Below are 16,153 nucleotides of genomic sequence, written 5' to 3' on the forward strand. Positions count from 1 at the left end.
GCTCTTCATTTTTCTCCTGTGCAAATTACTCTTCAGGCCAAGTGATATTCTCTGTAACAGCCAGAGTTTACAAAGAAGCTAGTGGGAGACTGCAAACAGAGAGAGAGCGGCCAGGAGTTCAACTACAGAAACGTGCCAGTGGATGGGTGTTGAATGAACCAGAAGCAGCAAAAACATAGAAGGAGAGAAGAAAGACTGAGATATAGTTCTGTTAAAAAAGACAAGACAGAAAGAAAAGCAGAGAAAGAAGAGAGGAGTGGAAGGTTGCTGAACACTGGAACAGAAGCTGGATACCCTGGTTGTAGACTGATCTGCAACAGGGATGGTAGAGAACAGCTGTGCACCCTGTGTCCCTAAGGGAATTCCATGTTCTGAGAGAGCGTAAGGCTAAGACCAGTGTTGAGGTCACACGTTTGTATTTTTTTTCAGGATTGGAGTTGGGCCAGGAAAAAGGGAAGGGATTAGAGGTTGTAAATAGTGACATAACAGGGTATGGAAATGGGAATAACCAAGGGATGGGCTGAGGGGTCAACCATAGCGGAGATGTGGATGAGAGGAGGGGAGAAGTTGAACCAGAGAATACTGTGAAGGAGGCCTAACCAGGAAAGATAGAGCCAAGGGATGAAAGGAAGCAGGGAGCAGTGCTGTAGTGAGAGCCCTAGCTCAGTTACCAGTTAGAAAACCAAAGGGACAGAGGTCTGAAAATACACTGCAAAGGTGAAGTGAAAAGGCGCATTAGTACGGGAATAGTTCTGGTGACTCACCTTGGCTGCCAGTAAGTAATAGAGGAGAGAGATGTAGCTGACAGGAGGAAGGAGCCTTCAGGACAAAGGAGTCTCTGGGCTCTCTCGGCATCTGCACAGTGCCTGCTGCCTGCCCGTGTACAGATACGGCTTCTCAGCCAGCCTTTCTGTCTGGACCTTTTCCAGGAGACTGAACTGCCCAACAGATTTGCTTCATCTCTTGGTTGGCTCTAGTTGCTGTTCATTCTCTGGAGCACTGAAGAACTATTCGAGACCTTTTCGCCCTACTAAGTAGTCGTTATCTTTACACTGGTCGTGTCACTGATTACTGATGATTTGTAAGTTGCAGAGGCTGTGTACATCTTCAGTCCTTTGGTGGGGTAATGAGTGCTGTATTGGTGATTTAAAAGGGTGGAACTTCAGTGAAGTGGTAAGTTCATTTTGCTTATTGGTGCTGCTATGATAGTAAGGTAATGGATTGTCACTGATTTATTTAAAAACAGGATTTAAGAAAATATAGTTTGCTTTGTCTTTTATACCTTGCTTAATAGCTGATTCCTATGGAAATGGTCTAGGATGTCACAATGATATCAGAAATAATATTGGACAGTTTAAAATGTTAAAACAAAAAATTCTTAAGTATTTTAAAGCTTTTATTATTCTCAGATAGTTAGTTTATTTATGATTTGTTTGCTTCCAACCCCACGTCTGTTCCTCTGCTCATTGAAATCAGGAATTTCTGGTTCCTCTGAGGAACCAGGCTTGGCTCCACATTTTACCTGAAAAGTTTATGATGAACTACTGTACTAATTGATTTAGGTTGCAAGTCTATTTGCAGTCCTTCCTGGCAGCCAATAAAATAATGAGAGATTTACTGAAATTGGAAATCATCAGCAATGAGATATTCACTTAAGGGAGGAAATGAGCAGAGGTATGGTTGTGGTATCACTAATATGCAACATCCACGTGGTCAGATTCTTCTGGGAGTTAGGAAGGTATGAACTTGAGTTCCTTCAGGCCAGGGAAAGAGGCATAGGACTTTTATGAAGGCTAGGCACTCATATCATCATTCTTGCTGCCTCCTCCAGCCGTATTTTAAAAGCGAAAAGCGAGTCAGTCATTTGTACCCAACACAATTTGGGCATACAAATCGAAGGGAGTGGTTCAGCTTGTGAAACCAAGCTAGAACTCCAAGTCCAGGAAGGAGGATTTTGGACATACTCTTTGCTGTTTCCAGTGAGATGGTTTATTAATCCTTCCTCCGCTCAGGATCATTACCAATCTTAATTTGGGGGTCCCAGCTGTCTCTGTGTGTCATATAAGAAAGGTAGTTGATCAACTTAGGGCCTCGTGTGGAGGTTTATTTTTGTTTGTTTGTTTTAAAATATCCAGGCTAAGGGAAGTGGCCACTCTTTAAAGGAAACTCTGTGAAGGGATTGGTAGACTTTCATGCACAAATCTACGTTTTAGACACAATTATTCCCTTTTGGGCAGAACTGAGTAAATTAAACCTGGATGTCCTCTAAGGTGGCAGCACAGTGTAAATAGTGCAGTTATGGTGTCAATTCCTTACTAGCATTAACAAATGGATGATAAAATGGATATCTGTGTCCTAACTGGCTTTTGTGGAGGCTCCCAGGCTCTCGATTGATATATTTTAGGATAGTCAGAGCTCTGTATTTTTAAAAAGAAGCCTTTTGGACAATATTGTGTCTGTTGTGTATTCCTCTTATTACAGAATTTTCTAATGAGACTACTTAAACTATTTATTTTTTTTAATCAAAGTGAATCATGTATTTGGGAGTTTCCTGTATAATACCACTGGAGGGTGAATGTGTTTAGTTTTTCTTTTTTTGTGGGGAGGAGTGGGGAAAGGTTGGGAGCTTTCAGAGAACTCTGTTTCTGTAACCTTATTCATTACCTTTTAGTTGATGTTCAGTGTTAACTTTCATTTCTATTCTGATACACTTACTTGCATTAAGTTCCATTCCCACGTGGCAGCAGCTCAAGTGGGAAGTGAAGCTTTTGTATGAGAAAAGGAGAGGTTAATTACAGATATATTGGGGGCAGCGTTTGCTTTGGAAAACAGTGACAGGCTCTTTGTAGTTTAATCTCTTGGAGTACTGCCTGTGGCCACCTTCTGACGTATGTTGTTGAGCTGAGAAGAATCAACTCTCAGTGATGCATGAAAGTCCAGCATGTCAGTAATAGCTATATATAATTCCAGTGTCTCACATGCAAGTAAAGCTGTTAATACTTAACAAGGTATTGTATTTTATAAGGAAGAAAACTGGTTACCAGTAACTTCATCCATATTGAATGTTTATACGCATTTCTTTGAAAAATACTAGATTGAAAAACAAGGCAATACCCCAACAAAAGACTCAAACTAACAAGCAATGCAGAGCAGAGTGCTGCAGAAATAAGATTCCAGGATTCCTGAGTGTCCAAGCAAATCCTAGGAATCTGCCTGCAAGCAGGGTTTTGTTCTATGCATGACTTGCAGGGCTCAGTTACTTGGGGTAACTGGTGTCAAAAAAGCAGAGAATCTGCCTTTTTAGAGACTGCGAACTTGTAAATAATCCTCCATATGGGTAAAGGGAGGAATATTTTAAGGATGCACTGATTCTTCTTCCTTACATACACATATCTATGGGAGGATACAGGTATTGCTCAGTTGGTCAGCAGTATTCTGTAACTAATGATCTGAAGTGAAACAAATTGGTAGTGTACAGGAGAAGTGTATTGAAATGTATCAGCACACAAGAAGTATGAAAGGTTGTCCAGCTCCTAGGAAATATGGCAATGAAGCAGCCATAACCAGTGTTTGCTGGCTTTCTTGTGATAGCATTAAATTATGATGATCTCTCATGCTCTCATGTCTTCTGAAAATGTCATGACTCACATGGTAGCAAAGTTTTTTTTCTTGCAAACTAAAGGCAATGGTTCTGGAAAACAATTCTAAATCTGTAATCCAAACAAATTTTCTTGTCTGGGAAATCTTTTTTTTTTTAACCAAACACAATAAAACATTAGCCTCAAATATATGTCACAAGACTTTGAAGCTCTGTATTATGTTCAAATGAGTAAGGCAATTTTTTAGCCAGAAAAAATAACTTTATGTAGTCTTAAGCAAAATATAAGTCTTTTTGTGTAAGCAGGGTACTCTGTTCTGGGGAGAGGAAGGAAAGGGAGAGGTATTTCTTCTTTTTCTTGTTTAAAGCCCTACAATTTTTCAACTTAAAAGCAAAGACAGAATTAAGAATTTGGTAAAACATGTTCATCAAAGATGTACTTCAAAGTAACTAAAACAAGGCTGCTAGTCGTGTGCCTTTCTTTGAGAATCCTTCATAATTCTATCTGATCTTTCATTCTTGCTTCTAAAAGGCAATCTTGTTAAGAACTAGACTGAAAAAAAATCTGTATTACTCTTATTTAGCAGGCTTCAACTACAGAGATACAAATTGGGCCCATGAGACTGACACAAGATCCAATTCAGGTAAGGTGTTCTTTCAGTTTCTTGATACAGTCAATTTAGTTTTAATGGGGGAAGAAATTAAGGTTCAACCCTCATAGTTAAGCATAATGTTTTCATTTTACTTGTGCAAGGACTGTGGGATGGATAATTGGTATTTTGTTTTATCTAATTGCCTGAGAAGAGGCCTGCGGGTAAAGTAAATTGGTAAACAAGGTGCTCAGATTTCCACTAATATAAAATCATTCCTTTTATATGCCCTGTCAGTAGGAATGTGTTTGTATGTGCATTAGCAAGAAAAAAGCTGCCTCTCTGAATGTTAAAGACTGTTCAATTCTGATACGCTGTAGTAGAGGACTGCATTATGAAGTCTAGGTGTCAGGTGAGTTTTGCTGAAGGACTACACAACAGGACAGAGAACTGAGCTTTGACAGGTCACAACTACAAGAAATAAGATGAGTTCCAGAAAGAAATGTTGAATTTTGGCTTAACATGCAACAGCTTTTACACGTCTTTGCTGCTATTTCTGTACCAATTGTTTCTGTGCCAGTAAACAGATGCCAAGAGTTATTTTTTAGCTTATAGTGTTGTGTTTTAGAGCTCTCAAATGATAGGAAATATCATCATCTTAGTCTTTAACATTGCTTCTGTGATGCAGTGGTCATCTGAACTAACTTTTTGTCTTGGGTCACTTAACTCTGTAAAATACAGAGGTAGTTAGTCAGCGATTACCTTTTCTGGGTCTTTTTTTTTTCCCCCTCCATTTCTAACTGTGGGAAACAAAGCCTACATGTGGGAGAACTGCTTTTCTCAAGGAAAATAAATTATGTGTATATGCATCATAGAGCTTTACATTTTTATTTCTGTATTAAGTATCCAGTCTCAATAATGACTTGATCTGTGAAACAGCATATTTATGTTATAATCTTGTGGAAGGGTGGCTTCAGCAGGAGAGCAGAGTCTTTGTTTTTAGAAATAATTTTAACATAAATGTGTGGAACTGTTCATGGAAAACATGTTCTTCAGGCTGTGATGGTCTTAAGTAAGATGGTCAAGAAGATATTTAACAAGCAAGAATTCTCTCAGTGTTTATGTCAGCATTTTCCTTGATCTGCTTTGTAGAAACTGTATTAGTCAAAATACCATAATATCCGTGTTAGCTGTTACAACGTAATTTAAGTGAACAAGTACCATATCAAAAGAGAAGGTGTTTTGCTTTTTTGTTTAAAAAAGCTTTTGACATTTTTCTTCTTGGCATCTAGTCAGATGTGGGTGGTATTTTTGTCCCTACATCATTTAAGGGATAATCTCTGGTGCTACAGAAAGCAGACTTTAAGTACAACCATTAACTAAAGACTTTTCCATAAAGGCATTGCCATACACTAACTTATTTACACTAAAAGGGAAACACTTTGTGTAAACTCAGTTGTGGAGCAAATCACATTACCTCAGCTAATCTGGCAAGTGTTGCACACCTCCAGTCATTTTAAAACATGTGCGTTAATCTTTTATTCCATCTTGACAATAGAGTTGCATATTTCTCTATGCAGTGCAAGCAGCTACTGAATATCATGTTTTAAATGTCTATTTGTTAGTGCTTAATTGTATCCATAATTGTCTGATAAGTTAGTTTAGCTAACTAAAACAATTTTCACTGAGGCTTTTCTTAGCAATGTTCATTTTATTCTGGTGCATGTTTTAAACTATTGTTTGACACCAGAACACCAATGCCAACCTGGAAGTAGCCTGTATTTTTTTGCCTGAGAGGTGACCTTTATTGTGACTATGACCTGCCATAAACCATTAATAGATTCCTCCCTAGACTTTATGACCATCTGTGTCTAGAGGACAAATCTATTTTGGTTTGTACTAGATTATGACTCAGGTACTCTAGACCTGAAGAAGAAAGGACGAGGGGAAATGTCTGAAGAAAATCTACCAACTCCTACCATCCAAAAGCCTTCCCATCCTGTGTCTCATACATGCTGCTTATGTGTATCTACCCAAATTTTGTGCTCTAGCTGGAAAATAGGCGTGGATTAGTTTTGAGACCTTAGAAATGACCCTGAAGAAAGTGTGTGTAAATGTGCTGTTTCTCCAGAGGACACAGGAGAAAGCTGTCTCGTAAACATTTGGTACACACAAAAAGCAGTGTTATCCTTCTGCAGAACTATTTATTAGGGCTGACAAAGATTTGGATGTGGTGCTTTTATATAAGATTCTTGCACTAGTGCCATACATGATTAAAAGATCAGAAGAAAAGGATAAAACAGTACAGATGATAATCTGGGAGAATCACTGGATATGGTTAGTCTTGGAGCTTCTCTTGGATTTTGCCTGTTGGTAGAAGACGGTTTCTGATTGCCAAAGAGCTGACTTGCATCAAGTCTCATTCATGCTTGTAGCTGAATTGATTGAAGTCAAATTTTTTATGCAGCTGATTAATGTGAGCTTAATTTGTGGGACTGGACCATAGATAAAATCCATTTTCAGTTTCTGTGGAGTACCTTGCAAAACAAGAAAAAAACCCCCTCCATCTGCAACCATTAATAACTGTTAAAATAAAGCCAGAGTGAGTGACAGGCTGTAATGTGACAACATATAAACCAGATGTTCTTTAAAACAATGGCCAATGGGAATGTTATTGCACAGTTTTAATTCTTATTTTTATTAGATTGAAACCGTGTATGTGCTGATAATTTCCCTGATGACCAACGGGTTAGAAGTTTGGAGTGGGATAGAGAGAAAGGTGGGGCAAGGCATGGAAATTGTAATAATAAGCACTATCAAAGCAACCATTTAAGGTGAAGTTTGGCATCATCTGCTTAGAACTTTTCGTATACAAGAAGTAATTCTGGTTGTGTACCAGTAGAGTTACTGTGGTGCTGATCCTGCATTCATGGATTAAACGAGGACACTGAAACACTGGCACTTTTTTATCACTGTCCTTCTTGTCTTGCATGTTAGTAACTGCATTCTCTGTTTTTGGTCTTGGCAAATACAGCTTTCTTTCTTTCAGAAAACTGCTACAAAGGTTTTCTGGCACGTATGATCATTTCTTTACCACATAATCTTGTCCCCCATTCAAATACCACATTCCCCTCTTAAAGCCTTTATTGCTCATCACCTCTTTTACAGCATTGATGTCAAACTCCATTTCTGTTCTGCTAATGATATCTCCCCTACAGAACTGTAACTGAAGCATTTATATGATGCCTAGCATTTAACTATTCTCACATGCCAATTTTAGGTATAACAAGAGCTCCCTTTTAATTAATTCAAAGCCACTGATGGCTTCTACTTTTAAAACTCTTTTGCTGTGATACCTGCAAGAACAAAAATAATTAGATAACGTGTGCTATGATTTCTTAAGTTGCTGTTTGTAACATTCTCATTGTTTCCTTGTGGTGTCCTGTGTGTCTTTTGTTTTATTTTGAGATCTTTGAGGCAGATCTGTCCATTTTCTGTATTTGCATGCTAAGTTGGGGCCAAGACATGCAATAGTTGTGCAGCACAAATACTCAAAAAGATAGTAAGATTCCAATATATCACCAAAAAATGTGGATTATCTCAGCAGGAGAAGTCTGCACTGCTCGTAACTGAGCAAAATGATCAATTTACAGTAAAAATGAATAATTATTTATCAAAAAAATCTTTCACCAAGAGACATGTATTGAATTCAAGTTTTTCCTTGACAGCGTGATTCATACAGATTGTTAAATTTTTACCCTGATTTTGAGAGCCTATCTTGCAGTATACCTGCATAGTTCTAGTTAGTCTGTTTTAATGGTTTACAGTAAACTTCATACAATTTTTAATGAGAAAGCATGGTAATAATACTTTAATGGTACCTTTTAAAATTAATATTCTCAGGAGGATTCACACACTTGTAATTAGCTACCAGTGGGGGACTGGGCCATTTAATTATGCTGCAGTATTTTGCAGCTGGTAAATGATTGAATTTTGCAATCTTTTATTTCCAAAATGGGGATGTCAAGAGAAGGAAAAAGACAAAAAAATGCACCATGAAAAACCTGTTTGCTGACCACATTGTACTGATCAAACTAGGAACAAAATAAAGCTAACAGCAGTTGGAACCAAACAGAAGATTGTATCAGAGTAGGGACTTGACCTGAGTATCCACAAAGGTCTACAGCTTAACCATGTAACTGCTTTCAGAGACTCTGATAGCTGTAAGTGAGCGAGCGATTGGGTAGAGTGACAACTGTTACCTTGGATGCTACGTGGCGGTAACCCAAATCTGCTTATTGCTAACGGTTAAAAATACTCTTTCTAATAAGTTAAAACCTCTAGATGTATTTTTTAATATTTATTGAAATTCCTAGCACATAACTTTCTTCACTGTTTAAGGAAACCTTGAATGATAGTGCTGCCACAGTAACATTAATTGCTTTGTTTATTGTTTAGAATTCAACAGTCCAGTCAGCTCAAGATAAGAGAAAAGTTATGGTCACCTTGTGTAGCTTCTAGGCTGATGGTGTTGAATTTCACATGGTGACACCACAGCTACACAGAGCAGCACTGATAAAAGGTTGTTGACCTTTCTCATGGGCATCTTGGGCAAAATATTGCATACTTTGCTCAGACAGATCATTTCAGTGAAGTTGGGGATGACTTTTATATGTGAAATAAACAGGATTTTGCTTTACACCTAGGTTATTCTCAGTCTGCTGCCTTTCTGTGCAATTTGAATAGCTGTGGAAAAACTTTTGCTTTCTTGAGGCCTTTCTTTTTTGCAGCATGTTTCTGCTGTACTGATCTTTTTCTTCATTTGTAGAACAGGATGGCATGGTTGGTGATTGGCTGCTGTGGTAAATTTGTGCAAATGTGAAGGGGAGTGTGTACATGACTTGCGTTGCTAACTGTAATTTATACACTGATGATAAGCATTACAGGGCAAGACTGAAAAACTCTTTTCTTCTAAAAATGTGTTTTCTTAAGAAGTACACAATTACAGCTGTGTTCAGCATGTATTCTGTGAGTCTCTTAGCAAAGAGACTTCCTGCAGTATCAGATTTGCTTTTTAGAACAGCATCTCAGGAAGCATCCTAACTGATGTTCTGTTTGTGTGTGAGCAGTTCTTAAATATCCAGCTGATGTTGATAAAACTACTACATATGGTTACATAATCTAGGAAAAATTGTTGGGCAAAAATTGTGATGTTTGGATCAGGGCTTTTTCCCCACCTGGCTCTGTCCATACCTGCCTGTCTGTTGTTGTTCTTTTTGGTTTTGAAAGAATGACTTATCTCCATTTTGCCATACATCAAAGGGGAAATAATGAATAAAACCATGTTACATTAATTGTTTGTCCCTGAAGAGTGATAATTAAGGCTGTTACATTTCAGACAGTTTCTTATAATTAAAAATGCGTGTAGCTGGGATGACCTAATGAGAGTGGTAACACTTCTGGACATTTCCTCCAATCTACCTTGGATGGCTCCTGATTGAATTTGAACATGAGTTAGAAGAGACTCGGTTATCATCCGGAAGCTGTTTCTGTGGTCTCAGTCCTAATGGCTGTGTGACAAAACCTTCCTTAATAGCGGAGGTGTTCCTGAAGCTGTGATGCTCAAAGAATGAGCAAGTCAAGGTAACCTCTCATCTCCTAGGCTAACTACAGGCACATTTACATCCAGAACAAACACAGCAGATTTGAAAGCAGTAAATATCAGCCCTACAAAATTAACACTCTTTTAATAGATATAGTGATGATAAAGTCATGCTTCTACATTAGCTGTTTTAGAATCTATAGTCCAGTCTTTCTGCTTTCAAAATAGACTCAGTCTTCGATAAAGTAGAAGTGTGTTGGTCACTGTTAAGATTTGCACCATGTGGAGAACTATTTTGATGTTTAAGGTGGTGCTGCTGTTTTGCATGCTTTGCAGGTTTTGCTGATCTTTGCAAAAGAAGACAACCAGAGTGATGGTTTCTGGTGGGCTTGTGACAGAGCTGGATACAGGTGCAATATTGCCCGGACACCCGAGTCAGCGCTTGAATGTTTTCTTGATAAGCACCAGGAAATAATTGTTATAGATCACAGGAACTCCAGATATTTTGATGCAGAAGCTATCTGCAGGTAACCTGATGGACCTTCTGCTTCCCTTGAACTTCATAATATATTGTATAAAACCCCTAATTGTACAAGAAGCAGCTTTAAAGCCAAAAAACTGTAGTAAACTGGAAGTTTGGAGATTGGGGCCAGGAACTTTGCAATGCTCTATCATTGAGAGGAAGGATAAAAACTGTGGTGGGGACTCAGAAAATGAGGGAGGAAAGAAAGATAGATTAAAGTTATCATATACATACATCTGGAAGGAGAACACAATTTGAAAAATACACTTTTGGCAAGGCTGATATTTGACTTGTAGAATTATCTTTTTAGGTCATGGGCTTCCATTGCAGCATGAGTCAGAGCTGTTGTGAAATCATTCCATGCAGTCTGTGTCTGTTACAGAAACTTCTTCCTTGGGTTACTGCTGCAGCAAAACCTGAAGCTGCAGGGCCTCAAAGGAATGCTATTGTTTGTCCTCTAGGTCAGGCACACTTCACTGAGAATTCTTCTTTGTGCAAAAGTTCACATCGCTTTTTGATGCACACGATTGTCTTAATAGCTCTAAGTTTGTAAGCACTTAGTATTCTAACATTCAGTGCTAAGATACACTTTCTAAGCTGAAGTACACGTTTTGTACTGTATATCATGCTGTGCTTCCCTGTCCATCATGAGCACAATTTTGCCGTGTTTGTCACAAATAGTATTTTAAAGCTCAAATATTTGTGCTGGCGGAAGTACTTCTAAAAGGCTGACAAATAAATATATATAAGGACTCTTTATTCAGAAGAATGTGACATGAAAAAAATATCCTTTACCGCTGAAAGATGAATGGCATATTCTTCTGTGTTTGATAGTTGATCATACTTTCTTTCAGTTCCTTGGTAAGATATCTCTCTTTTCAATTGTGGTAATGTTCTGCTTATTTTTCATTTCATAAATGATAGTCTATCACAGCCAAGTACTCAGTTGTTTTTGCTATGCCCTCTTTTCTTATGTGCATGCCCCAAAAGCACTTCCTCCCCTTTAAAGAAAATTTTACAGTCTCTAGAAGGACAATGATAATGGTAGGAGACTGTGATGGAGAGATTTTAGGGTAAATCAAGTAATGGGTATTGAAAACATGTTGCAGAGACCGATTCTTCTCAACTCACGCATTCAAGGCAATCTGCCCCAAATGAGCTAGGTGAACAGGGCAAAGTTTTGCTAGGTTGGAAGAGTGTATTTGGAGAGTTGCTGTTCTTGCCCTGTGTGTTTGAATCTTATTGCCTCTATATCCTCTTCATGGTGCAAAAATGAGGAGTCTGGTAGCAAAATGGAAACTGAGTATCTAAGAGGGGTATGTAGGTTTTGGCAGTATGATATCCTATTTTCTAAATGCAGTGGAATCTTTCAGGCTTGGTTTTCTTTCATATCGTCTGTGAAGATATTATAAGTAACATTGAGAAAGCATGGGATGCAGCTGAGGAATGTTTTTTCTCTAGGTCTCTCCGTGCCACAAAGCCATCAGAACACACTGTAATACTTGCTGTGGTTCCAGGCACGTAAGTATTTCTCTTAGTGAAAGATTTTTATTTTTAGAAAAATGTAATGTCATATAATTGTCTAATAACAGGTAGTATCTTATTAGCAAGCCTTACAGAGTAAGTTTAATATTAGTTATTTTTACGTGAATAGATAAGAGATGTTGCATATGCCCTATTTAAATATTTGATAACTTTCCGTTAATACAGAATAAAACTATCCCTACCACCTTTTCTTCAGAGGATCATGACATAATGGCTTTTATACTAAGAAAAATTAGAAAGCTGTGTGTTAGTTCCTAAAGGAAATAATAGATGAGACGTTGTGGTTCTTAGGGAACTGGGTGATGGGATAAACTTAATTTCTGTTGATACTGAACTCACCAGAATGTTTCCTGAAATCCTTATTCAGGAATTCATACCCTATATATTCAGGCAAAATTCTTACTGACTTAATTAATATGTTGTTTATCAAATAGCTTAGAAAAAGAGAACTTTCTTTATTCTTGTCTTTGTTAAAACTCCTGCACACTGCTGAATACATTCTAATTTTGTTAATTTCCTAACTCAATAAAATATTAGCAAATTGAGTGGAAGGACAAGAACTATTTCTGCCAAGATTAGAATGTAGAGACCAAGTTTTGTGCTGATTAAGGTTTTACAATTTGTTTCATATTTTACTTAAAAACACCTTCTTAGATTCTTTCTCGTAGGGTGTTACAGGATGTCTTTTATCTCCCCAGTGCTTTGTTTTTCTAATACCCTTACATGTTTGTGAAGAGAGATGGGACTTCTCTTGAATATCTATGAGTTTTACCATAGGAATAATCAGCAGTTTGTAATAACTGTTGCACATACCTATATAGGAAGACTGTGTAGCATCTTGAAATATATTGACAAGATCAGCTTCTGGAATTGTATGATTTTTATATGTATTTTATGCAATATTGTTCTCACTGCAGTATGTTTAGGTAACTATGTCAAATTGATACCAAATGTTATGTGATCATATCTTTTCTTTATGCAGATCTTCTGACCAAGAAGAGACTTCTGTTCTTCCTCTTCTTCATGCAGGCTTTGATAGGGTATGTATAAAAACGCATGTTTAATATAGTAACCATGATTGCCTAGTAAGTTACAAACACTTCCACTTCCTCCGCTTCTTCAAATGGAAAATGAATCCTTCATGTAAATCACACATTTGCTTCTATCAGAAATTTTATTTTTTTGGTGGGAAAACAGTGGCTGTTGATTGAGTACCCTTTCTTCTTTTTAACAAAACATCTGAGAAGCATAAGGCACGAGAGAATCTGTGACCTAGCTCATCCTTCTAGAAGAAGCAGGAATAGTGTGAGATTAATTTATTGCAGCCTCGGCAAATTGGGTAGGTTTTGCTTATGAGTGCATTGAAAAAATAATGGTATGGGATCCTGATTAATATGTGCTGCACTCCACAGCACACTGCCTGATCATCTGGAGCTCTCGGTGTGTGTCTGATTGCTAGAATTCCCCTTCTGAAAGGAATACAAGACTAGTCTAGCTCCTGCTGAAATTAAGAGGAATTCTTGTTTTCAGTGAGATTTGAGTTGTCTGTTACGTTGGCTTGGACCCTTTCTTTTCAGGACAGCGTTAGAAACTGTTCTGTACAGGAGACAGAGGGGAAGATCAACTGTTCATACTGTTTCTCAGCACAGCTTTGTAGAAGAGACCAGAATAGGTAGTAGTCCTCGGCTCTGAAAATCTAGGTTCAGTTGCTTGCTCTCTCCCAACCTTTGTGTGTGTGGCTTTGGGTAGGTATTAAAGGTTAGGTTAATGTAATATAGAATAGTTGCAATATTCAAGCTGGACCTTTTTAAGGAAGTTGATGTATTGAAACAGTAGAAACACATTAGCAGACACTGTAGTTAAGATAATTAACTGTAGTTAGGAGAATTAGAGAAGTGAGGGAATTAGCCCAGGCAGAATACCGTGCTAATGTGCGTATGTATTATGTGCATAATTTGCTTGAGTCCAATGTCTGACCTAATTCATAGCTAGTTTGATTTTCATTGTAAAGCAGGACATGCATGTCAGTCACCATTTACAGATAATCTCCAAAAGGAGGTAATAGATCTTGCCTCTCTTGGAGGGGTACTATTAGGACAATAGCATTAAAGGTTTCTGAGGAGCTCACATGCTGTGGTCATTGGGAAAGCAGGGGCTGAGAGAAGGTCAGCCCAAGAATTCAAGTGTTTTCTTAGTGTAGTTTGTTCTCTCAACCCAAAAAACTTTAATGTTTCTAACACCAGTCTTTTCATTTCCTCTGAAGTCTGGTATTCCATTAAAAAAATGCAGGGCAATGTGTTCTGTGAGCTAGATGCACTGCTAGGTGCAGTAGCCTCAGGAGACATTGTGTGACTCTGAGACACATCTCAGTGTCATGCTTCCTTTTTAGGGAAGTAAAAGTGGTGCAGTCTTTCTGCACTTGATGAATTGCTGTGGCAAGTGAACAGGGAAGGCTGTATACAGCTTCTAGCCATTCCCTCCAGATGTCTCAGATTTGTCAGGAAGTTTGCATAACATAATAATTCCCCACTGAAATTATTTTCAAGCTTTTAAAACATGTCTGATGTCAAAGAACCTGTTTTTGCAGTAGAGTGGATGTAAGAATTATTTCTGCTTGGATGGGGATCTGTTGGCCCTAAGTCCATTAATAAAAACACAAAACAAAAAAAAAATCCCCAAACTCACCCCCTCAAAAAAGCCACAGCAAAAACAAGCAAACAAAAAACAGCCCTCTCCAAATAAATACATTTTAAAAAAAGCAGTGTATGCAGGGACTAGGATTTTTGAAAAGTTGTATCTGCTCAAATTATATATTTCCCTTAACTTTATTTTTGCAGTCCCGTTTTTCTGGTAGCTTTATTTTGCAGTACCACTATTCATCATATCAGCCTTTGTCATCTTTTTTCTCATTTTCGTCCTCCTCCTCCATTGACAAAACACTGATCGCAGTCACTCTGTCTGGTGGTGGCTGCCTTCTAAATGCATCTCCAAGTTGAAGAGTCAGATCTTGCAGCCAATTAGTATGTCACCTTTCTGTAATTAGACTTTTGACATCAGGTTTAGATCCAAAGGTTTCTGAAAACTCCTTTAATCTTTTTTGGGAGATATCTTGCAAATACCATGTATCAAATAATTGTTTTTTTCCTGTAATGAATAGCTGGTTCTTCTGCTTAAAAATATTCTGTTACCTTCATTTGTGTTTATGTTAGAGAAATATCGTTCTACTTTTATGTGTACATATATAATATATTGTAAGTAATGTTAAAGAAATCACTTCAGATTTCTTCTAATGAAATCAATGATGAAAAGATCTTATGAACGCTATCTAGAGAGAGATTTCAGGAGTGTTTTCTATTCATTTTACAAATTTGTTTGGCATCTTATCTTTTTTTTAATGCTGAGGAACAAATAGTTATGTTTATTCTTCTTTTTTTCCTTCCTCCTTCTTAAGAAAATCCTGGGTTTTTACCTATCCTCTGAATTTTTTCCTGTATCATTAATGGATTTTGTGTTATTAAATTAATGGTCTTGTTAATGCAGTGTCTTTATTATGCTTGTATTTTCCCCCTCAGCCTCAAAGGTCTAATAGTAATGGCCTAGTTAGGATGGACTAATTTAAATAATAGTGATTTAACTTCCTGACTGATTTTTAACTATGATTTAAATTAGGAAGCAGGAGGCCTTAATGTTTGCAGTTGCTCAATTGCAGTCTTGTTTTGCATTTTGAATTTTAGTTCCTTTTGTAAACAAATGTTGATTCTTGTTGACCAATTACTATTAAAACTTTCTGGTTTGCAACTAAATAAATCTGTAGTGTTAAACCTAGTACTTCTCGCTAAGCAAGATGAATGATGCATTTGTACTAGCTGATTAATCTTGTGATTTGTGTCAAGTTCTGTTTAGGACGGAAGTGAAATCCAATTAAAATGAACTAAAATGTAATTAAAAAGTATATGTTAGTTAAATAAACATGTACTGTATAAATAGTAAATGTTTTGCTTTATTTTTTTAAAAAAAGATGTATTATTGTCTGCCTTCCAGTGTGTGAGAGTTAATAGATCTTCATCTTCTGGTGCCTCATTTATATGCACAGATTAGAAAAAAGAAAATAAACTTCCTGCTTTTTTCAGCTCCCAACTGATTTCCCAGCTTTTGAGTGAACTTGAACGGGTGAATGAACTTAACTAGTGTTGTAAACTTAAATAAAGATATTCTGTGCATCTACATAAGGATATACAGCAGTCAAAAGCAGATTTAGCACTTCAGCAAACTGTAACTCTTGATTCCTAGCTAGT

General features: G+C 37.4%; 1 protein-coding gene across 9 annotated transcripts in view; it reads left to right on the plus strand.

Moving 5' to 3' along the window:
- LOC135324901 (high affinity cAMP-specific and IBMX-insensitive 3',5'-cyclic phosphodiesterase 8B) overlaps positions 1 to 16,153 on the plus strand; it is a 93,191-nt gene that overhangs the window by 43,366 nt on the left and 33,672 nt on the right. For 7 of the 9 annotated variants that reach the window (XR_010386134.1, XM_064501963.1, XM_064501961.1 and 4 more), the window contains 4 exons: positions 4,183 to 4,242; positions 10,127 to 10,317; positions 11,775 to 11,834; positions 12,841 to 12,898. Coding sequence is in view for 8 of the 9 variants with exons in the window: in XM_064501961.1 (XP_064358031.1) it covers positions 4,183 to 4,242; positions 10,127 to 10,317; positions 11,775 to 11,834; positions 12,841 to 12,898 (369 nt within the window). In the remaining variant the exon portion in view is untranslated. The remainder of the gene's footprint in view (positions 1 to 4,182; positions 4,243 to 10,126; positions 10,318 to 11,774; positions 11,835 to 12,840; positions 12,899 to 16,153) is intronic. The other 2 variants (XM_064501962.1, XM_064501958.1) reach the window with 1 other exon arrangement.

Source organism: Dromaius novaehollandiae, chromosome Z (genome assembly GCF_036370855.1).
Source record: "Dromaius novaehollandiae isolate bDroNov1 chromosome Z, bDroNov1.hap1, whole genome shotgun sequence".
Taxonomy (NCBI): Eukaryota; Metazoa; Chordata; class Aves; order Casuariiformes; family Dromaiidae; genus Dromaius; species Dromaius novaehollandiae.